General features: G+C 39.9%; 1 protein-coding gene across 1 annotated transcript in view; it reads right to left on the bottom strand.

Moving 5' to 3' along the window:
- Plcb1 (phospholipase C beta 1) overlaps positions 1 to 26,337 on the bottom strand; it is a 727,531-nt gene that overhangs the window by 161,011 nt on the left and 540,183 nt on the right. The window contains exons 12-15 of the mRNA XM_048811856.1: positions 20,851 to 21,008; positions 10,141 to 10,223; positions 2,807 to 2,891; positions 1,353 to 1,530 (exon numbers count right to left, since the gene is read on the bottom strand). Of these exons, the coding sequence (XP_048667813.1) occupies positions 1,353 to 1,530; positions 2,807 to 2,891; positions 10,141 to 10,223; positions 20,851 to 21,008 (504 nt within the window). The remainder of the gene's footprint in view (positions 1 to 1,352; positions 1,531 to 2,806; positions 2,892 to 10,140; positions 10,224 to 20,850; positions 21,009 to 26,337) is intronic.

The raw sequence follows: 26,337 nt of genomic DNA, 5'->3' as shown, positions 1-26,337 counted from the left end.
AAAAAAAAAAAAAAAAAAAAAAAAAAAAAATTCATTTCAACCTAAATTTAAAAGGAAAAGGAATGATAATAGGCATGGCTTAGTAACTTTGATAGGTAATGTAAGCAATTTTGCCATTTCACATTTTCAGAAAGCCTCTGTAAGACATGGAAGATTGAGACATCAGGAGGCTTCAGTGGCTCATCATTGAGAATGTCTTTGCTCAGTATCTCATCTACAGTCCTGTGTTAATGTGTCCCTTAAGAAGCTTATCATGTGGTCACAACAAAGATGACCTGGCTAATGTGGAAGCTGGAATAATGTCCTCCCAAAGAATGCCTTATCCTGCTAATACACTAACTTGGCAGAAAAAAAGGGGACTTTGCAGATGAGTTAAATGAAAGGATGGGGGGATTATCCTGGGATTTTCTGGGTGGATCTGACATATTGACATGACTCTTTAAAAGCAGAGGACACTTCCCAGCAGTGGCCGTAGGGACCGGTGACTACAGAGGAGATGGAACATTGCTCTCTTTGAGGCTAGGGAAGGGGGCTTTGAGTCAGTAAATGTGGGAGGCTGCTAGGAGGTGGAAAAGCAAAGAAACAAATTCTTCCTTTGATAACGAGTACCAGAAAATGTTATAGGATTATTGACTGTGGAGTATATTAATTAGTTAGATAAAGACTGTAAGCATCATGTCCATGATGTAATGTAAACTGCAAAACTTACATAAACTGCAGAACTTAGATAGACTTAAGATAGTGACGTAAGAGTCTAAACCCGGGCGTAGACCCCAGAGTTCATCCAGTTATCAGCTGCAAGCACAACTGAACTAGGATTTAAAGGCCCAGTCTTCGAGGGCATGGCAAGACTAACAGGACTCAGATAGACAGACTGAGACCTCTGTCACTGTTCTCCCCCCTGCGCCAGACTCCTCCAGCCTGGATAGAGTTCTGAACTTAAGACACATCACAGGTGAGCATCTGGAACCCTTAGGTGTAGACTCATTTAGGACTTAGAATTAGGATGTGTGTCTGAAGTGTGATGAGCATCAGTAAAATAGATTTGGCTGAATCTAACTATTCTTCAGACTGAGTCTGTAGAGACTGCTCCTGACATCCCTAGACCTTCCATAGAGGAGCACAGCCCTGTGGACACCTTGATTTAAGCCCGTGAGATCCTTGCAAGACTTTTGAATCTGGAGAACAGAAGGATAAAATATTTGTGTGCATTTAAATCATCGAGTTTCTAAAGGCAACAGAAAACCAGTGCAGTTTAATACTGTGCCCAGAGCAATGCTGAACTTCCCTGTAAATGAATTTCAGAGTGGCAATTCTCAAACCATACACCATAGGAGCCCACGGCCACTCACCTGCTCCGGGAGATGAGGGCTCGAACACGCTAGAGGAATCACTGTATGTGTTGGACACTTGTTCAGAGAGCTTCTTCTTGCCACTTCCTTCTGATGACTTGTGTGACTTCTTCTTGTTTTTCACCAAGATTTTATACATTAAATCCATAGGGCTGGGAAGAGGAACTCCGGATTCCAGCTAACAAAGGAAAAGCAAAATCTTTAAAAATACTGCCCCTCTCTTTCAGATATCCTCTCCAAAATTCCAGCACAGTTCTGGATACCCAGAGCATTTAGATTATTCTTTACTACCTTGGATGTGACTCATTAAACTGTATTGTGTGTCCTGTAGGGTGCTGGTTCATAGCTCTTTTTTTACATTAAAGATATATTTAAATTGCTGTACTCTTCTTTTTCACACAACAAAATATACATAAATAAGATCTCAGCCATGTATTGGTAGATTTAAGTCTTAAACCTGAACTTGCATGAGTTTTCTGGTGAAGTAAATGAATCCAACCATCTTGATTTAGGACAGATAAGGCACTGTTCTGAATTTTCAAAGGGAAGCCATGCCTCTAGCAGGAAGACTTGGTAAAGTCAGACAAGAGCTTCCAAGCGAGACTGTGCAATCAATTTTTCAGATGCAGCTTTAAACAGCCAAATTCTCCTCCTGGAAATAGCTAGGGTAGCCACACATCTTCTCGGCATCAGTGGAGGCTGACTATGTGGTTTCAGATTTTCTTCCAGCCATGAGATTCTAGCTATCATCCTTGCAAATCTTATTCTACAATTTCAAGTTTGCACATCTAATGGGAAAATCAATTTCCCATGAGAGGTTTATTAGATATTATATCAGAGAGCACGTGTGCAAGCCACAGGATGGGTTATTTTTAGAAAGTCTATTGAACTCCTCTAAGCTAGTCCTCTATTCTTTGTTTAGAATGAGTCTGGGGACTGAGATGAACTCACTTAAGGATATTTGGGGACTGGGTTCAAGGATCCAAAAGGGAAGAGGCTACCTTAGGCTATTTCTGCTGCTTTCTTTCCCCAAACAGGGATAGGACCACAGCAACAGCAGACCTGAGTTCTGCCTCAAAGGTACATGGAAGGAGTGGGCAGCAGCTATGAGACAGGTCATCGTGCCACTCCCAATGTCCCATTTTGCTATCTCACAGGGGTGTGAGACGCCTCCCTGGGAGGTAAGCAGAGCCCTGTCCTCTTGGCCTTTCGCTGTGGGCCGATTGTAACTGCTGGGGGTTCTGCCCTCCTAATTGAGGCACATCAGGCCGTGAGGGAAGGAAAGCACTGTGGGAAGAGGAGGAGACAGACACATTTCCACCTTCTCTGGGCCCATCACCAGCATCCTCTTGGTTAGAGAGTTCATTATCAATATGGAAAGGAAGTAAGTCTCCCTCCAATCCCCATGGTAGAATGCATGCCTATCTTCAAGGGCAAACATCAAACCTGCTTACTGGGTATTTTTCCAGTGGCTCCATGAGAAGGGCATCACCAAAGATTAGTCGGCAGTACTCCGCCATCTTGGCTTGCTGCTTTGGGCTAAGGGAGAACAAGAATGAAAAAAAAGCAAGCAGGGAAGCTTCTTACAGGAGGCTGAACAGGGCGACTTTGTGTTATTAATTACCAAAAGTGGCGATTCCCTGAGCCCACCGTTCAGGATCAAGTTTTATCATTTTAAATCCCCATCCTTCCTTAGGTGAATTTAAATACTACATGCACACCCCACGGACAGTAAAGGTATGGGCTGGGTGAGCCTATTTTAAAGGCTGACCTGCATAGACAGGGACAGGGCGGACAGCAGGTCATCTGCCTGTCACAAGAGCCTTAAAGGTTCCAGAGTTAGAGACTCCATCATCCCTCTTATTTCATTCCCCAGTTCTATGTTAATTCAAGGCACTTGGAGAGTGAACTTTTCCACAGCTCCATGTGAATTCCTGGGTGAAATTGATCAGACCTACAGAGAGTTTCAAAGGAGTGTTTATGAGGAGGCAGGGGAGGAAAGACAACTGAGGAAGAGAGGGAGGGGCACAGAGAGGCATCGAAGGAAAAGTGAATCTCAAATTTATCAGAGAAAGCAGCAGACAGGAGACATGTGGAGGGGGGTCCTAGAGGAAAGAGAAAAGCAGCAGGCATCTTGGGGACAGGTGCCTTCTCTGCATCTCTGATGTGCATAAGAGGGAAGCAAGGGAGGGTAAGCCTGAGAGTGCTGCCTGCAAACGGGATCTGATGGGAAAAGGCTGGAGCAGCTGTGGCTTCTTGGAGCTCCAGGCTCCTGAACCGCTTTGGATCTATAAAACGAGGAGGATCACCACTGCTCTTGGAAAGGGACAAAGGATGCTGAGAAGATGAAATGGAGTAATGGATGCAAATGCCTTTGAAATGCTGCAAGAGCAGGGCACATGTAAGATGATCCCACTTCTGGAAGGCAGTGTCTGCCAGCTAGACTAGACACACTGTGCCTCCAGCCCTCGTAAACACATTGACAGCAGGGAACAGCCCTACGCCTTCGGAGCTCCTGCTTTCCTTGACCTTTTTGAATGCAATAAAAAAATTTTGTTTTTTCATTCTGTGGAATGTTAAATATCGTTATAAGGTATCAGATTCTGGTGGGTTTTATGGACTCTGATTTTGAGCTAAGCCGTAGAACTTGATTTCCCATAGTTATAGCTACACACTGCAATGATAAATACATTGTAGAAGAACAGGGATCGTACTGAGAATAAGCATCAGTAATGAAAAGCCAGCTCTCCCACAGTTCAGATGAATTACAGAATGTGACTCTCATTTTCATTCCCTGTTTCCTGAATGTGAAGCTTGGATCATGGACTGTCGCCTCTGGGAAGGAGCACTGAGGGGAGTGAAATAATATTGCAATAATCCACAGGAGAAAGCTCTCATTATATCCGTTTTTTTTTTTCTTTTTCTTTTTTAAAAAACAAAGCATGTGTTTTAGGGATCAGGTGAGTTATCTGGGGTTTAAATATGAACTTCCCAAGTTACTGCTTTCTTGAAACTGCAGGGGGAAGCAGAGGAGAGATTCAGAAAATGTACAAAGGCCTTCTTACTCCTCATCAGACTTCTGTTGGTCTCTATGAGATTTTTACTGTATGGCTGACGCAGTCCTCAGAGTAGATGGCACTAGTCCTCAGTAGTGCCAGAAAGAAATCACTGCTGATCAGAGAAGTGACCCTGAAAAGCTCTGGAGGTGGTGGTTTAAGGACAACTTCTTAGAAACTGTGTCGATGAGACCGTTGGGAGCAGGTGCAGTAGCGGCTGATCTCGAAAGGGTAGGCCCAGGTGGATGTTCTTTGCCCCGGTGATAACTCACACAGGGCCTTCGCCAAGTCAGCCAGCTCCCTGCTGCAGCTGAGAATAAGTCCATCTGTGCTGGGTCCAAACAACCAGGTTGCACTTAAGGAAACTGTCAAAGAATGATCCTATTATATATCATAGATTTTTTACTACACCAAGTGTGGTCCATGGACAGCAGCATCAACATCACTTGTTAAAAATGCAGATACAGAGTCAAAAGTCAAGATTCCACATTTTCACAAGTCCTCTTCATGCTTCTGATGCATGTTCAAGCTTTAAATTAATCTGATAGATTAATATTAGTCACCAGGTGCTGCAGTAGGTGACATTTCTTCTTAAGTGGTAGATTGTGGGAGTTCTGAGTTCTCTTTGATTAGTGACCAGGAACAAAAAGGAAGAGTTTTACCCTGATATCCTCCTGCTTTGGGGATTTCTGGGGAACCATATTCTTACCAGTAGAGGGATTTCAGGGAGGTGATTCAGGTGTCCCTAAACAGGTGTGCTCTGTTAGGTAGTCTCCAAGAAGGATGGTGCTGAAGCCATGATTCTTATTCAACTAAAGAAACACCTGAGTCATTAACACTGCAGGTGATGGAGCCAAGTCCCAGTTCTTTGATTCATGGAGTTGGCAGTGAAGTCCTGGAATCTGCCTTTGAAGCAAGCCTGCAGGTAATTCTGATGCAGGTGGTTATGGACATACAACATTTAGATCCTCCCTCTAGCACTTTGTCCAAATCACTTGGGGTCCAGTTGAAGTAAAATTCTGAAATAGAACCCAGGATGGGGCCAGAATTGCTGCATTTCTAAGAAGTTCCCCTTGGATGCAGATACTTTGAAAAACAAGGATCTGTGTCTAAGATGGAGAAAGTAAAATGTAGTTGTCCAAGAAAAAAAATGAATTGTGCTACTTAGTAATCAGGCTATTCATATTCTCAATAAACACACATGCTTACCTGACTCAATCAGAGTACATGGAAAACCGAATACAAAAAATGAGAGGAAAACAAACCTACTTTAATTACAGGAGGCACTGCAGAAATAAAAGGCATTAAAATTGCAATTAGAAAAAAAAATCCTGAAAATTTTCGAGCATCAATATCAGCTACTGTAGAAATAAAGTGAGAGAGAAAAATTCATAAATACATTTTGAGCTTCAGGTTGAAACAGATATTTCTAAAGATATTAAAATACCCAGTTAGGTGCAGTGGTGCACACCTATGATCCCAGCTACTCAGGAGGTTGATATAAGAAGATTACAAGTTTGAGGCCACTGCAGGCAATTTAGTGAGACTCTGTCTCAAAAGCACTGGGATATAGCTCCGTGTTAGAGTCCCTGAGTTCAATCCCCAGCACTGTGAACATAGAGAGATAGATAGATAACTTTAAGTCTGGCAAAAGAGTCAGTTTCTGATAAGAATGCATACCAACTTATGGGGTTAAATCCCCCAAACTGAACTACACTGACCTCCTTCTCTATAGATAAGGAATCTGTAGTCCATGGAAATAAAGAACCTTGTCCAAAATCTCATAGTTGTCTGTAGCTGAACCAGGGCTAGAGATTGCTTCATTTGAATTCAATACAGGATTCATTTTGTAAAAGTGCTAGTTCACAAATGAAGTGGGCCATCAGGGTCAACTAGGGCTTTTTGTTGTTATTGTTGTTTACTTTTTTGTAAAGATTTTCAAGTCTTCTCTACAAATTCTAATTTGGGAGTGGGAGAGCCCTTTAGGAACCTGCATTTGAGAAAGTTCTCTATGGAAGCCTGAGGTAGCAGGTGACTAAGTGGACAGCAGTTAGTGGCAGAGTCTCTTTTGTTGTCTATGGATAGAGGATTTCAAATACTTAGAGAGAAACCATAAAATGCTGTGGATTTGTTCCATTTTCCCCCTAGTACGAGTTTGTTTTGGGCTGTGGGCCAAATCAGCAGGAACAGGATCTCCGAATCTGGCACCAGAGGATAAAATGGTTCACCAGAAATGGCAAATAGGTTTCAAATGTTTTGAGGGTGTGCTCCTGGGTCACTGGGTGGAGAAGGATTCTGAGGTAACATTTAGGCTTAGTGAGAAGGAAACGGTGCTGGGACTTAAGGAATGAGACCTGCCACAGGTCCAGAACCAAGTGAGTTGACCCACAAGTCAAGGATAGGGCTCTACCCAGGGAGGGGATGTCCATCAGCCTTCTTGGGCCATGTGATACCCCTCCCAGGAAAGATTTATGGCTAAAGGATTTTCATGTGAAGCTGAAGGACAGAGGAAATGTGTAGCAAACATCTTCCCACAATGGGAGTCAGTCTCTCTGTATTTCATTGCCATTAGATTTTCTAATGGCTTGGGAAGCACTCTTGGCACCCTGAGAAGGCTGTCTTCCTGTTTTCTTTTGTCACATTTGAATTATTAATGACACTTTTAATAGCTAAACTTATTTGCCCAGAAAGGACAGTATTATGCAGCCACAGACTTTGCTTTTGTTCACAAGGTAGGGAGTTTCCACGCCCAGTTTTGGATCTCTGTATGATTAGTGCATAAGATTGCAAAACAACAACAACAACAACAACAAACAAACAAACACACAAACAACACACCCTGTGGCCCAGACATGGTGATGCACAGTTAGAATCCCAGCAACGTGAGGGAGGGTGCTGAGGCAGGAGAATCCCAAGTTCAAGGCCAGCCTCCGGAACTTAGCAAGGCCCTATGTAACTTAGTGAGAACCTGTCTCAAAACAAAAAAATTAAAAAAGCAGGCTGGGGCTGGAGTTCACTAGTAAAGCACCTCTGGGTTTAATACCCAGTGCTAAAAAGAAAAAAAAAATTCTGTGGTTGGAGTTCATAAGCCACAAAAGCATGAACATTTATAGACAGTTGTCTTGCAGATGCTCTGGTTGTTTTAATTCCATGTTTTGGAAGCTCATGATGCTTCTGTGCAGGTGCAGGAAATGCTGTAGTTCTCTAGCCCAGGCCAACTGAATTTGAATTCCACCTCTGTCATATTTTAGCTGCATAATCTTGGACAGCTTTGGGATTTAGTTTCTTCATCCATATACTAACAATAATCATCATATTTACTGTGAAGAGCACCTGGGTTCATGTTGAGGGTTGCATGAGCTCAGGCACATAAAATAATTGCAAGGTTCCTGGGCACAAAATACCCATTCAATAAATGCTACCTGTTGTTATATTTATGGTCATGGTAGTTGCTGGTACTTCTTTGGCTAATTAAGGGAGAGTGCAGTGTAGCAGGTATGATAATCCAGAATAGAACCATAGACTTTCATTTTGTCTAGTTTAAATAGAAATATTTAAGAAAATAAGCACACTGAATGCTTTTTCTCAAAAGTAGACAAAACAAAGCACGTGCACACAATCTCCACACATCAACCAGTCTGGTGACTACTGTGCCTGAAAGAAAAGTGGCAAAGTGTTGTGGGAACCAAAAAGCAAATGGATGGGCAGAGACAAGGAAGAGCTCCAGCAAAGTCACAGGCAAGTCAGAGCTGTCACCACCAAGCAGCTATTAGATGCAGCCACCAAAGAGGTGCCCCTGAGAAACAGCAATGGGACAGAATAAATTCCATTTTCTTCAACTGACCCTCAGGAGTATTAGAAGAACTATGTGCCAAATGATTACAGCATTCATTGGACAATGTCTGATAATGAAGCAGAATTAAGGACCAATGGATGTAACGTGGATTTACTGAGGGCAATAGAAGAACAGACCCTTATAAGATTGGTTATGTCAGAATAAGGCTTCTCTATATGTATATGTTAATGAATGTTCACATTTAATTATTTAGAAATCTGATGATGACCAAATTGCTTCTTTAAGGTTCAGTGAATTGTTGCAGAATTAGCAAATGCAAGCCCATGTTGCAAATAAGATGGACAAAGAAAATCAGTGACCTGGGAAAGACTCTTGATTGAAAGAAGGAGAAAAAGAATCAGTGAGCACAATTAGATAGATCCTGTTGGCTTTGGATTGAGAAATCTGGCATGAGTCCTTGAGACGAACAGGAGGGCTTCACAAATGGTCTTTTGAGCAATGGTGGCTCCACTGTGTGTTCTTCAGACATTGAATTGGTTCTATGCATGGTAATTTAAGTTCCAAAATTTCAAGATAGAAAATAACCTCTTTTTATTTATTTATTTTTTTGGTGCTGGGGATGAATCCCAAGGCCTTGTGCATGCTAGGCAAATTCTCTTCCACTGAGCTAAAACCCCAATCCCAGAGAACAGTGTTTTCTTGTAAGGCCATTTAAAGTGAATAACTGTATGATAAATTAATATGCACATCTTACATATAAATATCTCTTACTCTAATACTTTGTGATAAATGAACATAAAATAGGCCAGATGTGGTGGTGTACACTTAAAAACCCACATAAACCCACCTACTCAGGAGGCTGAGGAAGGAAGATTGTCACGTTCAAGGCTAGCCTGGGCAACTTAGCAAGAGTCCATCTCAAACTAAAATTAAGAAAAAAACTAGGTGTATATCCCAGTAGCAGAACACTTGCCTAGCATTCATGAAACCCTGAGTGGAATTCCCAGCAGAAAGAAAGAAAGAAAGAAAGAAAGAGGGGAGGGAGGGAGGGAGGAAGAAGGAAGGAAGGTAAGAAGGAAGAGAGGGAAGGAGGGAAGGAAATAAAGAGTCAGGTAAAAATGACCTTTACTTTGAGTAGCTCAGTAATAAGTGCAGATTATTTTGAAGTAGGAAAATGTTTACAAATACTAACAAATGGGAAAATCAACAGGAAGAAGAAGGATGGAGCATTTGCCAGGCTGGGCTCTGTATAACTACAAAGTGGCAGAATAGAATTTGCAGTTTTCCTTCCACCAGCTGCAGGTAGATAACTGGTCATTTTAAGGTGGCAAAACTGCCTATGAATCTGCATGCAACAGAAGGTGCTGATGAAGGAGGGTTCTAAAAGTGGCCCATTGCATTCCAAATCTATAAAGAAGATATGTATTGAATAAGAAAATGTTCTATTTTTTTTTAAACAGAAGTCCTTAATTAAAAATCATATTACGGCGTAAGTCCAATGAAGTTTTAATGCTGATGAGATTTAAATGAATAAGTTTTATCATACATGAATGAAAACATGCCACTTATTATATAGTATGATAAAATGATTGAACACCATTAATGTCAAACAATCTTTTTTTTTTGTGTGTGGGGGGGAACAGGGATTAAATCCAACAGTGCTTAACCACTTGGACACATTGCCACATCCCCAGCCCTTTTTATTTTTTATTTGAGACAGGGTCTTGCTAAGTTGCTTAGGGCCTTGATAAGTTGCTAAGGCTGACTTTGAACTTGTGATCCTCCTGCCTTAGCCTCCCAGGCTGCTGAGACTACAGATGCTGAAATAACATGCCCAGAAATAATGTCAAACAATCTTAAATCTGATGAACAATTATCAGATTGTTAAATAAAGACTTGGGGAAAAGACTCCTCACTGAAAGTTCTGAATACTTACGAATCCACGTGGTTCTCAAATGATAGAAGAATTGGAAAAGGTGAGGTCTTAAATGCACACTCTGCGATTGCTTCTATCACTTCCTAAAAATGAGAACAGATGTATATTCAATATGCCAGAAATGTTAAAGTGTAGATTTTTTTCCCCTTTGGGGTTAAACCCATTAATATGGTAGATATTTATTTATTTATTTATTGCTTGTTGTTATTTTGTTTGTTTGTTTTCCAGTGCTGGGGATGGTATCCAGGACCTCACACATGCTAGGCAGGCACTGAGCAATACTCAGTCCATATGGTTGTCTTTTCCATTTACAGAATTGTACCAAATGGCAAGAAGGGGCTGTGAGGTCAGCCAGCCTGTAACATATTTAACTCTTGATTGTTCAAGGTGGAGAAAAAAAAAAGGAGACTGGATTTGATGGAGGAAAGACATAGTTGTAAAGGGGAATGATTTTTCTATTTATTAAGTATATCTAACACTTTTCATAGTGAAAGAAATGTAATCACTGAAAAAAGTTTTCAATGATAATAGAAGGCTAATTTTCACTCACAAGTTCACTTTCTCAACTGAACTACTGTTAGCATTTGGTTATGTTGACTTCTAGTCTGCTTTGCATGTATTTGTGCAACTTACTTTTACAGTACATAATTTACATTAAAAAAAAAACATTGTTAAGACTTAACTGAGATTCAATTCAGCATTCAGAGTGGTCTGTTAAATTGTTTTTGGTATATTCCTGGAGTTGTGCTAGCATCATCCTGATCTTCCTTAGGAAACTTTTATCAACCCCCCAAAGGAGCTGTGTACCCACCAGCAGTCACTTTTCTTCCCCAGCCCCATCTCACCCACCTAGTCCTAGGCAATCACTAATTTACTCCTGTGTCCAAGGATGTGCCTATTCCAAATATTTCATATAAATGGAATCATGCAGTATCTGGCTTTTTTTCATCTGCTGTCTTTCCCTTAGCAGGCTGACAAAATTCATTTGTGTTGTACCAGGTATCAGTACTTCATTCTTCCATGTATATTTTTTAAAAAATATATTTGTCATAAACTTATATAAAATTCTAAGCAAATAGAAGTATCCTAGTTAATTTAACTATTCCTCAGCTGTGGGCTGAGTATGTTTTAAGAGTGGTCATTCAAAGAATCCTTCAAAGAACATCTTCATTTTTCCTTCCTATTTTGCATGATTTTCTAGGAATGGGTTATATGAAGAATTACTGAAATAAAGAATGTGGATATTTCTAGAGTCTCCCATGTATCTCCAGATGACTTTTCATTTTAGATTGCCCAGGGAAATGTAAGAAGGACCAGATTGCAAATGCATATTCACCAGTTTGGGGCATTATATTTTCAAAATGTTTTTCTTATTTAACTAGCATTGAAGTGCAATCTCATTTATTGTTTAATTATATCACTGTTGATACTATTGGAGTTTCACACTCTCATGCATTGTTTTTTAGTAGCACTTAGTCTTTACAGAATTTCAAGTAAGAATTTTGACTCACTTTCTTCACATTTAAATTTTTTCCACTGTCTTCTCTACCTTCCCTATGCAACACATAGCTTTCTTTATAGCTATGCCATTAAGCTACTTCCCTTGCTCTGGAGTATAAATAAGGCTTTCTAATTCTGTACTTCATTTGCATATATCCTTTAAGAAGGATTTGCCTGCATGGAGCAAGAAGAGTCACTCTCACTGTTTCTTAGAAGTGAATTCACAGATCGCCTTTCATACATAATCAATTTAACTTTTATGATAGTTGAGTCCATCAAAATAAGTGCACTATAAAAAGAAAGCAACACTTTAAAGATTTAAATTTATTTATTTCATTGATTTGTGGATTCAAACAAACTGCTACTTCTTAGCTGTGTGACCTTGGGAAAAACCAGTTTATGCCTCTGTGCGTTGACTTGATGATCTGTAAAGGGAGAGTGATTTCCACAGATCTGTTGTGAAGATGCCTCAAGAGAGGGTGAAGGAGCTAGCCATGTTTAGTAAATATTATCACATCAACTAATGTTAATTCGCCTTGCTAATGTCTCCTCCCTAGGTATCCTAATCCTTCCCTCCTGTTCACTTTCTAGTAAAAACAAAACCTGTCATTGGATGAGCATTTGCTTTGTCCCAGAGAGGTATTTTATTCCATGCTGCTAACATTTCATAAGGAAAACATTACCTTCCATTGTACAGCTTACAAATTTGAGGTTCAGAAATATAAATTGACTTGCCCAAGGTCACAGAGAAGAGAATGTAAGATTAAACCCCAGGAATGTTTTCAGGCTCACCTTGATCAGCTCCCACTGGGTTCCTAACCAAAGCCTGGGTCGTGTTTAATTTACTATAGAGTGTGAGCTTATGGCATCTTCCTCAAGTTGAAGCGGATGCCCTGGGTTGAGCATGGGGGACACCCACAGCCTTCATCATGACAGCCTGACACAGGACTTAACTCCCACCCTCACTCTGCCTTGATAGGAAATTCTGGTCTATATAGTACCAGGTCTACTGTACTTATAGAAAAAAAGCTGAAGTTTGACTTTTTGCATTTCAATCATAATGTCAGTAGCTCACATTTGTAGGGTATTTATGGTATGCCATGCCATGTCTGTGCATCAAGAAGGGTTGTTGAATGTTTATGTACAATGACCCTAGAAGGTATGTTGATTATCATCTCCATTTTGCTGATAAGGAAGGAAGTTTGGATTGCTAAGAGGAAATCCGCCCCCCCCCCTTTCAGGTATATTATATTTGTATGTAATAGTGAGCTTTGTTGTTACATATTTGTACATGCACTTGATATTTGGCCAATATCCTTTCCCAGTATTTTCCCTTTCCCTTCTCTCCTCCCTCCCAGAGTTCCTTTTTTCTATTCTATGAATGTCCTTTCAATTTTCATGAGATCCCCCCACAACTTTCCTTTCCTTTTTCCTCTCTAGTTTTCACATATGAGAGAAAACATATGACCCTCAATCTTCTGAATTTGGCTTATTTTGCTTAACAGAATGGTCTCAAGTTCTATCTCTTTTCCCGCAAAGCACATAATTTAATTTTTCTTATGGCTGCATAAAACTCTATTGTGAATATATACCCCATTTTCTTTATCAGTTAATCTGTTTATGAACACCTAGGCTGGTTCCATAGTTTGGCTATTGTGAATTGTGCTGCTTTAAACATAGGTGTATGCATGTATCACTGTCTTATAAATGTATTTAATTCTAGGGTAAATACTGAGGAGTGGTACAGCTGGGCCATATGGTGGTTCCATGCCTAGTCTTTTGAGGAACCTCCCTATTGATTTCCATAATTTAAAATCCCACCAGTAGTGTGGAAGTGTTCCTTTTAAGAGGAAGGTTTCAAGGCCCTTATAGCCAGTAAATGAAGAAGCTGGTACTGGAACCCTATCAGTCAGCTCCTGAGCAGCATCCTTGACGTCTATATTTGCCTTTCTCTCTTTCCACTCTCCTCCTCTCTCCAAACTGTCGCTCCTCATCTCTGTCATAACCTTGCCAGTCTAGAAGATCTTGCAAACCTTTAAACCATGGGTGAGGGGAACTATTTATTGAATTTTATCTAATAATTTTAGTAGGAATCAACTGAAAACTCTAGAAGTTTCTATCAGAGAACTTTTGTTCTGTTATCCTTTGAAATGTGCATGGTGCACATGATCATTCAGGATGAGAAAACTAGTTCTGTTTTTTTTTTGGACAAGGACTGAACCCAGGGGCACTTAACCACTGAGCGATATCCCCAGCCCTTTTTTATATTTTATTTTGAGACAGGGTCTGGCTAAGTTGCTTAGGGCCTCGCTAAGTTACTGAGGCTGGCTTTGCATTTGTGATCCTCCTGCCTCCCAAACTGGTGGGATTATAGGGATGTGATACCACACCTGACTAGTTGTAGTTTTTAAGTTTCTTTCATACATGCTATAATTAGAGGATATTGGATGTCAAAGTTCCTTCCTACTCAATTGCTCCTTATCAAGACAAAACCAGTTTTCAGATACTTCTAACACTGGATTCAATAATCTATTAACCATATGGTTCCATTACTAACCTCCAGTGGGGAAAATTGCCTTTATCCTTGACAGACAACAGCAGGGTGTATTTGGATATCCATTTTATGTGTGCATTTCTGGAGCCATGAAACTGTATCCTAAATTATTATTATTTCTCTCAGGGAATGAAGCCTTATTTTCAGAAATGCTCGATTTAACAATTTACCCATATTTGATCCATGTTTATCATGCATTTGTTTCATATTACCCGTTTTTCCATTCAGTACAATTACTGCTCAAAAGGGAGCTGCCTGAGGAAAGAAATAGGACCAGCCTGGGATGGAGTGGGCAGGGAGGGGGTGTGCAGTGTATGGAGGAAGGAGATTGAGTAGGAACAGAAAGAATGAGACCAAAGGGTGAATTACTACATCAGGGCCATCAGAAGACAATGAGGCATAGAGACAAAGGGGCAGATATATGGGATAAGTAACAAATAAACCAAACTGCAGAATAAAAAGGCCTCCACAAAGAGACTGAATTACAGCACGTCCCCTTTCACTGAACATAACCTTTTATTTGGGCTCATACAATAAATAGGCATCAAATGCCAGTAGGCAGATACACTGCACTGGAATGTTCTGCATCATATACACTGAAAGGAGATAAGCTGTATTGCATAAAAATGATGAACTTTGCAGCTGCAATACGCACTGTATCTGTAGAATAGAATATGGTTTGATGGCTGTGAAGGTCAGGCCCAAGTGTAAGGGAAAGCCCAGGTAGCAAAAGTTGGGAGAGTCTTTTTACTACCTACCAATACGTTGTACATAAAATTTCACATGCAAAAATGGAGAAAGATGAAATTCACGTAGGTGATGCACAGAGGTAAAAAGAGTAAAAGTGAAAGCATTGCTACACTCTGTCTACTGGCTTTCGGATAGAAAAATTCATCCAGAACATTTGTTGAGCACTGATTATATGCCAGGGTCTGTTCAAAGTGCTTCGGACAGATAAAGACATGAAACAAAGACCCCTGTCTTTGTGGTGCTCCCACCATGTTAGTAGAAAGAGATGCAACAAACAAGGAATATAATAATTAAAAGAAGCAGGTTGTTAGAAGATGATGAGTGTTATGTGGAAAAAATGGAAAGCTAGGGTTGAAAAAAATTTTATCAAGGTGGGCTTCGGAATGATGGCTAATAGGAATATTACATAGAGTTATACTTAGCCACAAGGAGAAGGTGGCATTTGATATAGGTTCAAGGAGGTAAGGGGGGAGCCATGAGGGTACTTCAGGGAATAGCATTCAAGGCAGCAGGAATAGCCCATGCAAAGGCTTGAGATAGGATCTGCCTGGCACTTGGAGCTGTGTGAGTGAGGGGGGAAGTAGTAAGAATTATGGTAATTTGGGGGTAGGAGATGGATTATGTAGGACACTATTCCTTGTTTCTCTTCTGATACTTTCTTACAAGCCACTATATATAGTTGGTTCTGGAAAAGTGGATTGCATGCTGATAATCAGGCACAGCAGAACTGGGAAGAGGGTGAGGAAAGGAGAGGAAGTTATTCAAGTACCAAATTTAAAGAGACCCTCACTCCAGGTGCCAAGTACCAAATTTAATTTAGTACTCACTCCAGGTAACTGTTCTGCACCAACAGGACCTGAGAGTTAGGAGTCTCCTTAAAGTTTGCCTCACTGGTGTTTCACTTGTCTTACCCTTGGTCCTGATGCAGAGATGCCTTGCTGTATATTAATCCAGAACATGGGCTGCCAATTTTACTCCCCTCATCCATTCCCACCCACTACCACCCACCCACGTCTCAGCCAGGACTAACTATCCTGCCAGTGCACATGAGCAGGAGGGTTGGCTGGACAAACTAACCACTGGAGAGATGATCTGGGTCTTCTCTGGTCACCTCTCCATCCATAATTCCAGCCAGCAGACAGAGGAAGCGGGATCTGGTCTGGATTTAGTCCTGAAGCCTCTACACTTGTCTGCAAGTGTGTAGACATGGTTGAGAAGTAGGACTTCCAGACACCAGGAAAGGCTATTCAGGGAGTCCACGACTAGGGATTATAGGTGTGACTGAAGAACCACTTGTTTGGTCAAGTGCTTGAGAAGAGTCACTCCAAGCAAACTTAATGGAAAAGGCCGGGAAGCAGATGCTCCACATAAAATAAATATGCCTTAGAATGTGCTTGGGGTTTATTCTCACTCAAGGAACCCAAAGAAATTGGAAGACGACGACTTCTTTTTTTTTTTTTTTTTTTTTTTTGTACTGAGGCTAGAACCCATCGCACTCTACCACTGAGCCATATCCCCAGCCCTTTTTATTTTTTGTTTTGAGATAGGGTCTAAGTTGATTAAGGCTTTACTAGGTTACTGAGACTGGCCTTAAAATTGTGATTCTTGCCTCAGCCTTCCGAGTGGCTGGGATTACAGGAGTGTGCCACCATGTCCAACTAAATTCTTTTGATTTTCAAGAAAATATAATAGCTCATCACGAGGACTCAGGGGTAGACTGAGGGCAGGTGGGCTGGTCTTCCTAGCAGTGGTCCATGTGCAGGGCCACACATACCTCAGCCCCATCAGATTGAGCTTCTTCCTTTTTAGAACCATTTCCATCCATTGACAGAGACTCCCAAACGGTACTGGCTCTACTCCAGCATCATCTGCCCCCACTTTTTCTTAAGAAGTCCAATCAAGTTAGGCTGGTATCTTAGATAAATGGCAAAGGACAGTGGCAGAGTCTGGAGTGGCGGGGAGGACTATGGGAATAAAATAGAAACCCATTGATTTTTCCATTTAAGAAAATCTGAAGATTTACAGAGTAGTTGATTTCAGGAGCAGGTACAACTTTTAAAGATTTTGATCAGAATTAAGGTCAATCCCATTGTGAAACTTTGTCATAAAATTAATGCAAGGTGCCTCTATTTTCTCTAATCACTGTATTACAGGCTATGTTTAACAAAGCAGAAGAAGTCAAATTTCCTAGACACAGATAGCAAAATATTTTAAGGTGCTAATGATATTATTTCTGAACACATTTTTTTTTACTGAATAAAGTACCTTTGATCAGAAAAATGCATTTGTCAAAACTGAAGCAAAGCTGTCCCCTGAACATTGGGCTTCTCTATTTCTGTTCTCTTAGATGATAAATTATTTTCTCACATCCCAAGTATCCCAGGGCTAAAAAATGGGTTTGGGATTATTTTTCCCAATAATTCTGAAACAGCTCCTCAAGCTTCTTTCTAAATAAATAAATATAAACCCCCGTTTTCCTGAGACAACTTCATTTAGTAAAGGCTAACCAAGTAGTTGATGATCTTCCTCATCCAAAGTTTTGTCACCAATTTCAGTGATGCTATCACCTAATTCACAAATTTTCTGGACTCTTTAGTTTTCGCACTTTGCAATGGAAGTCATTTGCAATGGACTTCCCTCTACCCCCACTTTAGCTACCCACATACTTGGGCTCTGTTCCCCTGGTTGCTTAGGGCAAGAGTTGGTGATCCATACCAATTTTGTCCTACAATCCAGGCAGGGGCAGGTAATGGCCTAGGACCTAGAACTTTCTTCTAGCCCTTATCTTCTAATTTCCTTCCAAAGTGAGAAAACTTAGTCATCTAGAAAAACATGTTCCCTGAAGACTGAACATCTACCTTCTAGCTACCTCCTTAGGTTCCTAGGAGCCCAGATTTACCTACCCAAATGGTCAATCTTCTGGGGATGGGTCTTTGAAGATGTGGATATAACTTGGATAGCTGGGATTAGGTGTCCACAGTGTTATCCAGTGTGCTGCCTATACCACCTAGATGAGCTTCTGCCCTACCCTAATTTTATCTCTGTATACAGAAGCTGGAAGCTCCTCTCCAGGAGAGCTAGCCTAAACCAGCTGGATCTAGGTTGCCTGCCTGCCTGAGGGACCTCCAAATGACCTCTAACCGCAGTATTATCCAATCTGTACATGAAATGCACCCCCCCTCCACCCCAGTGCCAGGACAGCTGACAACTGCCATGATCACACTGGAAATAACTGTAAAAAGAACAAAAGAGGTGGCACCTGAATTACCACCCATTCACAGAAAAGACATGAATATTCTTCCTCTTTATTAGCCTCTCTTTTCTTTTATCCTATATCCATGATTTTCCACTCTCCACAGGTTGAAAAGCTGATCTGTGAGCCTGTCTCCTGGCTTCTCTTATTCTTTGGCCAGGAATGAACCTTCCTGCCCTGCTCACTGGATGCTCAGTCTCCTTTAGTGTTTCCATGATTCCAAGAGAGAAAAAGAATCCAATTTGGGTCAAAAAATGATAACACATGTGAATGTAGTTGGAGTCAAAGGTGGAAAGAGCAAGAAGCCTAAACACACCCCATTCCTGTTTAATAAGAATGCCCGAAGCTTCCTAACATTAACAGCTTTTACCCTTACCCCAGGGAGGATTTCTTAACATTCCAATCTTAGTGGAGGTTGGTGACATATGCCTGTATTTCCAGTTACTAAGTAGGCTGAGGCAGAAGGATCACAAACTGGAGGGCAATCTGGGCAACTTAACGAGATCCTGCATTAAAATAAAATACGAAGGACTGATAATGTAGCTCGGTGGAAGAGTCTTTGCCTAACATGCAAGAAGCTCTGGGTTCAACAACAACAAAAAAAGACCCTATTATAGGTTTATTTCGGCTTTCTGACAGCATCCAATCCATAGCAGCACTTGAAACCTCTTCTAAATCATTTAATGTAAAACTAAGTCTTGTAAATTTTCTGTAACAAACATTTACTAAGTCATTACTGTTCTCCATGATATGTGTTCTACTCCTTCATGAGCAAATAAACCCAACTTTGACTAGAGGCATGTTCCTGGAGGCCTGATGGGTAGACAGCAACATATCAAAAGCTCTGCTATAGGATGGACTTTCATACAGGTTGAGCATCTCTAATCCAAAAATCTGAAACCCAAGTGCTCCAAGATTTAAACCTTTTTGAAATCCAACATAATGTTCACAAAATTTGTGGGACATTTTGTATTTCAGGTTGTCAGGTTATGTTTGCTTAACTGGCAAAGTCTATGGAAATATTCTTAATCTCAAAAAACTCCAAAAAATCTGAAACAGTTCTTTTCCCAAGCATATGGATAGAAGATACTCAATCTGTATCACTGTTTAATTAAATAGTAGTAATTGATAGTGTCTTGATAAATAAAGCAAACAAGCTAGAAATATATGCAATAATATTGATGAATCTTCTAAACAATGAGTTTTTAAAAAGCAGGCACAAAATAATGCATCTACTGTATTAATTAATTTACACACCATGCTAAACAACTGTGGGAGCTACAATGTTTAGGGCAGCACCTAAACTTACTTAGCTCTAAAATGCACAAAATAGTGATCATTGCACTGTTCAAGAGGGTGGTCACTTCTGAGGGTAGGGAGACCACGCCGATGAGAATAGGTACATGGGGTTGTTTCTTTTTTTTTTATTTTTTCCATTATTGAGGATTAAACCCATGGGTACTCTACCACAGAGCTACATCTCTAGTGCATTTATTTATTTATTTATGGTACCAGGGATAGAAATCAGGGACACTCAACCACTGAGCCACATTCCCAGCCCTATTTTGTATTTTTTTTTAGAGACAGGGCCTCACTGAGTTGCTTAGCTTAGCACCTTTCCCTAGCTAAAGCTGGCTTTGAACTCCGAATCCTCCTGTCTCAGACTCCCTAGCTGCTTTTATTTATTTTTTGAAACAGGTCTCAAGTTTCCCAGGCTGGTCTTAAAGCTGCCATCCTTCTGCTTCAGCATCCTGAGTCCCGGGGATTACAGGAGTATGATAACACACCTGAATTAGATGGCAGTTACATGTTTATACACTTTATATTCATTAATTAAACTGTAGAAATAAGTTGTATGTATACTTTGCTATACATGTTTCATAATAGTAAATATAACTCCAGCTGGGCACAGTGGCTCACACCTGTAATCCCGGCAACTCAGGAGGCTCAGGCAGGAGGATCACAAGTTCAAAGCCAGCCTCAGCAATTTAGCAAGGCCCTAAGCAATTTAGCCAGACCCTGTCTCAAAAAAAAAAAAAAAAAAAAAGAAAAGAAAGGAAGAAGGAAAGAAAGAAAAGAAAAAATGTTCTGGGAATGTGGCTCAATGATGAGTGCCCCTGGGTTCAATCCCCAGTGCCAATAAATAAATAAAATAAAATGTAATAAAGAAATACTAATGCCAAATATGGCCATAAAAAAAGATTTTTTTTTTTCATTATAAAACTCTCACCAGAACCAGGCGTGGTGGCATATACGTATAATCCCAGAACCGGTAGGCTAAAACAGGAAGATCACAATCCCCAGGCCAGCCTTGGTAACCTACTGAGGCCTTCAGCAATTTAGTGGGACCTTGTCTCAAAAACAAAATAAAACAAAATGGCTGGTGATATAGCTCAGTGGTAGATCTCTGGTTTCAATCCCCAAAACCAAAAAAAAAAAAAAGTTTCTTTAAGAGTTTGACTAGCATGCATCCATTCACCTGATGCCAACTAACCATGTGTAAACTGCTTAATTTTAATCTGTGATATTATAAAGATGACTAATAGCCTATGGACGTTATTGTGATTACTGGGACTTTCTACCTTAGGAAGTTTTCTCCAAAAGGAGTCAGGTCTCCCTGGCTCTCTTTGTTAACAGCACACATCCACTCTACCTTGAAGGATATTTCCGTTGTCATGGTGAATCCGTGGGTGATGACGGGTTCTTCTTCTGCAGTCCTTCCCTTCCAGCAGTCCAGCTCCACACAGCGACAACCAGACAGAAGCACTTGGCGATACATCTCCACAGAGGAGTTTCCAGCCAGCTGGCCAGCTGTAACACACCAACAAAACAAACCCCCAAATCTCATGAATCAAGCAAGATAGTGAGTCGTAGCTTCCTAGAAAGCCTCTCTTAACAGTTGGAAAACAAAGTGTTTAGGAGCTGTAGCAGCTGGGCTCGAGTGGCAGATGCTTGTCATCCTAGCAACTCAGGAGGTTGTGGCAGGAGGATCACAAGTTGGAGGCCAATCTGGACAACTCAGCAAGACTGTTCAAGGGGGAAAAAAAATTAAAAGGGGGTGGGGATGTGGTTTAGAGGTAGAGCACTTTCCTAATGTGTGCATGTGCAAGGCCCTGAGTTCAGTCCCACTATCACACAGAAAAAGAGAATCTGGAACAGTTGTTCTCAGCCTCTCTTCTGCCTTAACATACCAGGGAGCTGAGTACAATCAAATCAAGGATCTCTAGCACTGGGTTGGGTGAAGAGAGAATAGAGAGAGTACAGATAGGAGGGCATCATAACAAGGACACATGCTTCTTAGGAGCTTATCATGTGTCAATAACAGGTCTTTGGACCTTAAATGTACCAAATATTTAATCTTTAAATAAATCTTCATTATTTTACTTAAAATATAAAACAGCACAAAGTAGTTCAATTGCCCAAGTTTCTAAAGCTGGAAAATAAAAAGATGCAGAATTCTGTTCATGGAACAGAAGACACTGCTCCCTTAGTTGATCTATAGACTCACTTCTTATCAAAATCCCACCTGCATTTTCTTTTCTCTTCTTTTCGTGCATGTCAGGGATTGAACCCAGGGCTATCCACATGCTACCAGTGAGCTATATCCCTAGTCTCCTACTCTGCTTTTTATCTTTTTTTTTTCCAGAAGTTGACAAGCTGATTCAAAACTTCATGTTAATCAAATAATTTTGAAAATTTTTAACAAAGTTAGAATCATACTTCTCAACTTAAAAATTGACTACAAACCTGTAGAAAGCAACTGTCCTGTCATAAGTATAGATATAATGGAATAGAATTGAGAGTCCTGCAGAGTGCAATGGTGCAGGCCTGAAATCTCAGTGCCTTGGGAAGCTGAGGCAGGAGATCTTGAGTTCAAAGCCAGCCTCAGCAACAGCAAGGTCCTATGCAACTCAGTGAGACCCTGTCTCTAAATAAAATACAAAATAGGGATGAGGATGTGGCTCAGTGGTCGAGTTCCCCGGTATCAAAAAAAAAAATTGGGAGTCCTAAACAAACCTCCATTATATGGTCACCTGGCTTTCAAAAGAATTGATAGACAACTGAAAGCAGAAAAGAATAGTCTTTTCAATGATTGGCCTGGGCAGGATAACTGGACAGCCATATGTAAAGAATGAAGCTGCATCTCTACTATAAACAACAAATCAAATGGATCAAATTCCAAAAATGTGAGAGTTAAAAACCATAAAACTCCTAGGTGGAGGTGAATCCACAGAATTGGATGCAGCAGGGATTTTGTAGATATGACAACAATAGCACAAAGGAACAAAAGGAAAAATAGCTAAATTTCATCAGAGTTAAGAGGTTCTGTGAACACAACTGAAATACCCATGTGAAGTTATGAGAATTGTAACAATCAAGGCACCTGAGGTCTATGGGCTGGAATACAGAGGGCAGAAAAACAAACTACTTCTTTTTCACTTAAGAAATCAAAGGTTTCCATGCAATATCCCTTCTCTCTCCCTTTCCCTCCCACCTCTCGTCCCTGTTTAATGTTAATCTTCTTCTCATGCTCTTCCTCATGGTTATACAAAATTACATGCAAGAGGAAGTGAGGGGAAAGGGAAAAAAAAACAAGGGGGAGAAATGAATTACAGTAGATGGGGTAGAGAGAGAAGATGGGAGGGGAGGGGAGGGGAGGGGGGATAGTAGAGGATAGGAAAGGCAGCAGAATACAACAGACACTAGTATGGCAGTATGTAAAACAGTGGATGTGTAACCGATGTGATTCTGCAATCTGTATACGGGGTAAAAATGGGAGTTCATAACCCACTTGAATCAAAGTGTGAAATATGATATGTCAAGAACTATGTAATGTTTTGAACAACCAACAATAAAAATTTTAAAAAAACATTTTAACAAGGGGAAAAATGATTTTCTTGTTAAATTTTATTTAACCTGAAAATTTCATTAACAAAACTATGATATGTCTTAAACCTCCTAAATGATTGAAAATTTACCCTGATTTGTAAAACTTACCCAAGTCTGTTGATATTAAAGGAAAAAGCAAGCGCAAAAAAACAAAAAACAAACAACAACAAAAAGAAATCAAAGGTTTCTTCCAAAGATGGAATGTTCTCTCTGATAAGTGGATGCTAATCCATAATTGGGGTGGGGCATGGGAAAAATGGAAGAACTGTGATTGGGCCAAGGGGAGGGGAAGGGACAGGAGGGGGCATGGGGGCAGGAAAGATGGGGAATGAGATGGACATCATTACCCTAGATACCTGTATAATTGCACATATGGTGCGCCGCTATATGGGATACAACCAGAGAAATGAAAAGTTGTGCTGCAATTTTGTACAATGAATCAAAATGCATTCTGCTATCATATATACATAATTAGAATAAATAAATCAAATTTTTAAAAAAGAAATGAACAGTTTTCTTAATGCCACTATAAATTGTTTTTAAAAGATTAATAATAAATAACTTTTGAGGCAACACATTACCAAACAAATTGAAGTCTTTGGTTTTCCCTATTAAAGTGTTTTTTTTTTTAAATTCATACTCTATAAGATTCCTTCATATCTTTTTTTTTATTAGCCAGTTGACTCATGGCATGTTGATAAAAACTGTCAAAATGACTTTGAAATGGACAATATTGGCTCTGTGGAGACTCATAAGAGAAAGAAAATAAGATTAAGTCTACTGGTTAATTTTGGTTTTATATGCATGTCTCAACACTCAACTATCAGCATAACAAAAGGATGACATTCTTGAGTTCTACAGAGCCCTGGTAAATGAGCTGAAGACTGATGAAGTAGGTTTCAGAATCACTTCTAAGAAAAAACAATTAGGGCATTTTAAATGTGTATTTGCAAAACAGAAATGCTGACAAAACAACCTAGAAAGTTCCCCAATGCTAGATAATCCATTTGCTATTTACAATTGTCTTGAAGTTTATTGTCATTGCAAAAATGTACAGATGTCTTTTCTGCATCAAGGGGCAAGGGAACAGTGGAACCAAAAGGGAAAAGATTATGTTATTTCTAAACTTCAGGGAGGGCTGTCCTAACAAAAGAAAGTGAAGAAGTTAAATAATTACCAAGTTAACACTTTAAAAATGTTTGTGCCTGCAAAAAACTGCACTGGTATTAAAAAATAGAGCAGATGTTTTTTGAATGTATGCTGTCCAGAAAAAGGTTATTACTAACCTTGTAATCCAATACTGCTACACATTGTGCAGTTTCTGAGTCTATTTTACTTAGCCTTCATTGAATGGTAGGGAAGTTGTCATGGATTTGGAAGCTAAATTACAGTAAATGGTATTTCAAAGTAGATAAAGACCTAAACAATACTAGAATGTTCTGTCAAGAGTTTCTGGAAATAATTATTTGGGTTTGCTTGCAAATTTCTTTCTTTTTTGGTTTTGTCATTTAAACAATAATCAGAAGAAATTTGATATACACTTTGATGGCCGAACAGTCAATATTTTGAAAGGCATGGTAAAGTGTGGGGTTGGGTTTGTGAGATGCAAAAAACATCTAAAAAACCTAGTACATGTGTGTGTGCGTGTGTGTGTGCGCGCGTGTGTGTGTGTATGTGTGTGTTGTCCAACATCTAAAACTAACAGAATCCCTCAAAGATAAACTTGTTGACCATTCTTTTTTTTAAAAACTACTCTTACATTTCTGTTTGTGTGCATATTTGATCATTGCTTCTTTGTAGGCAAAATTTTCAGAAATTGAATTACTCTTTCAATATTTTTCTGCCTCTTAAGGACTTTGAACATACATTGCCAAGCAATTCTCTAGGATTGATCTTGATTATTGGGATTTTTAGTCCTTATGTTCTCTTCACTGGCCCAAAATTAATTCAGTTAGTTAGGTAATCCTTTTGATCATTCTTAAAATTAATAATTTTTATTAGGAATGGAAGTCTACAAAAGAAAGCCTATTTTAGGAAGACCCATATTTACCCAGAATCTTCCTATTCCTTGAAATGTACATAAAGTTCCCTGTATGTTTAACTTCATTAAGGAGATTTTTTTTATATAAGTGCTAACAATCTCCATTATTTCTTTTCTGCCTAAAGACTCAAAATTGGCTTTATTTTTCTTTCCTAAAATTCTTAGTTTCTCTTTATTACATCCCAACCCACTGACTATATTTCCATTTGACTCGATTCAATAAATGTATCTTCTGGGGCCAGGGATTGCCAAGAGGTTGGGACTGTGATGTGTCATGAGTCATTCAATCCTTGGTATTTCTGAAACTTGCATTTGACATCATCTCTGCCTGGCTGTGAACACCCTCTGGAATACATTCCAAATCCATGATTGAACTTGGAGCTGAAGCTCCATCTCAGATTAATTCCTATTACTGCCTCCAGTCACAGCTCTGTGACTTCTCACTTGACTGCACTCATTTTTGGTAGCTGGTTACATTCACTAGAGCTTTGTCTCAGATTACCAGAGGCATCCAATGAGAGAAAAGACCAGGAAATTGGAAATAACAATTTCTGTATTAACAAAGCCTTCTGAGAAATTTCTTATCTTGCAAAGGCTAATGAATAATTGCCTACATTCATGTTTATCAACAGTTGCTGTCTTCTTTTCAACCTCCAGGGTAAGAAAGTTGAGAATGTGACATATTTGTTCACTCAGTGGCCTTTTTCAATATACATTGTCTCCTTCAATAATGGGAGATGGGGACTATTTCTCCTTGCTTTCCATTCTGTGACAATCATATAATCTCACAGCTACACCTATGGAAGCAGTTCAAAATATGAGAGTGTGTTGTTTCTCTTGACCAATCCTAAAGGCATCATTTTGATCTAGACTCTCCCTTCCATAGTATCTGCCCCAGAGAACACGTGAAAATTTCTTGAACATAGATCCAACTGTTAGGTGATGCCTTAGTTGAGAAAGTGGGGAACGGTCTAAATCCATTCCCACTCTTGGGAAAACAACGTTAAGCATATATCTTACTGATCACGGTATGGTCCCCATACAAATATATATATCCCCAAACACATTTTCTGTGGGAGGCAAAATACAGGTTTCTGGGATATAAAAATGACATGAAAAAATAAAAATGACATGAGACATCGTCCTTACCTCAGCATCTAGGAAGGGAGGCAAGTAAAAATAAAACAGCAGGTTTTTATTTAGCAGTTC

The sequence above is a fragment of the Marmota marmota genome, unplaced genomic scaffold, assembly GCF_001458135.2.
Source record: "Marmota marmota marmota unplaced genomic scaffold, marMar, whole genome shotgun sequence".
NCBI lineage: Eukaryota > Metazoa > Chordata > Mammalia > Rodentia > Sciuridae > Marmota > Marmota marmota.
This window is presented reverse-complemented; position numbering and strand designations above follow the sequence as displayed.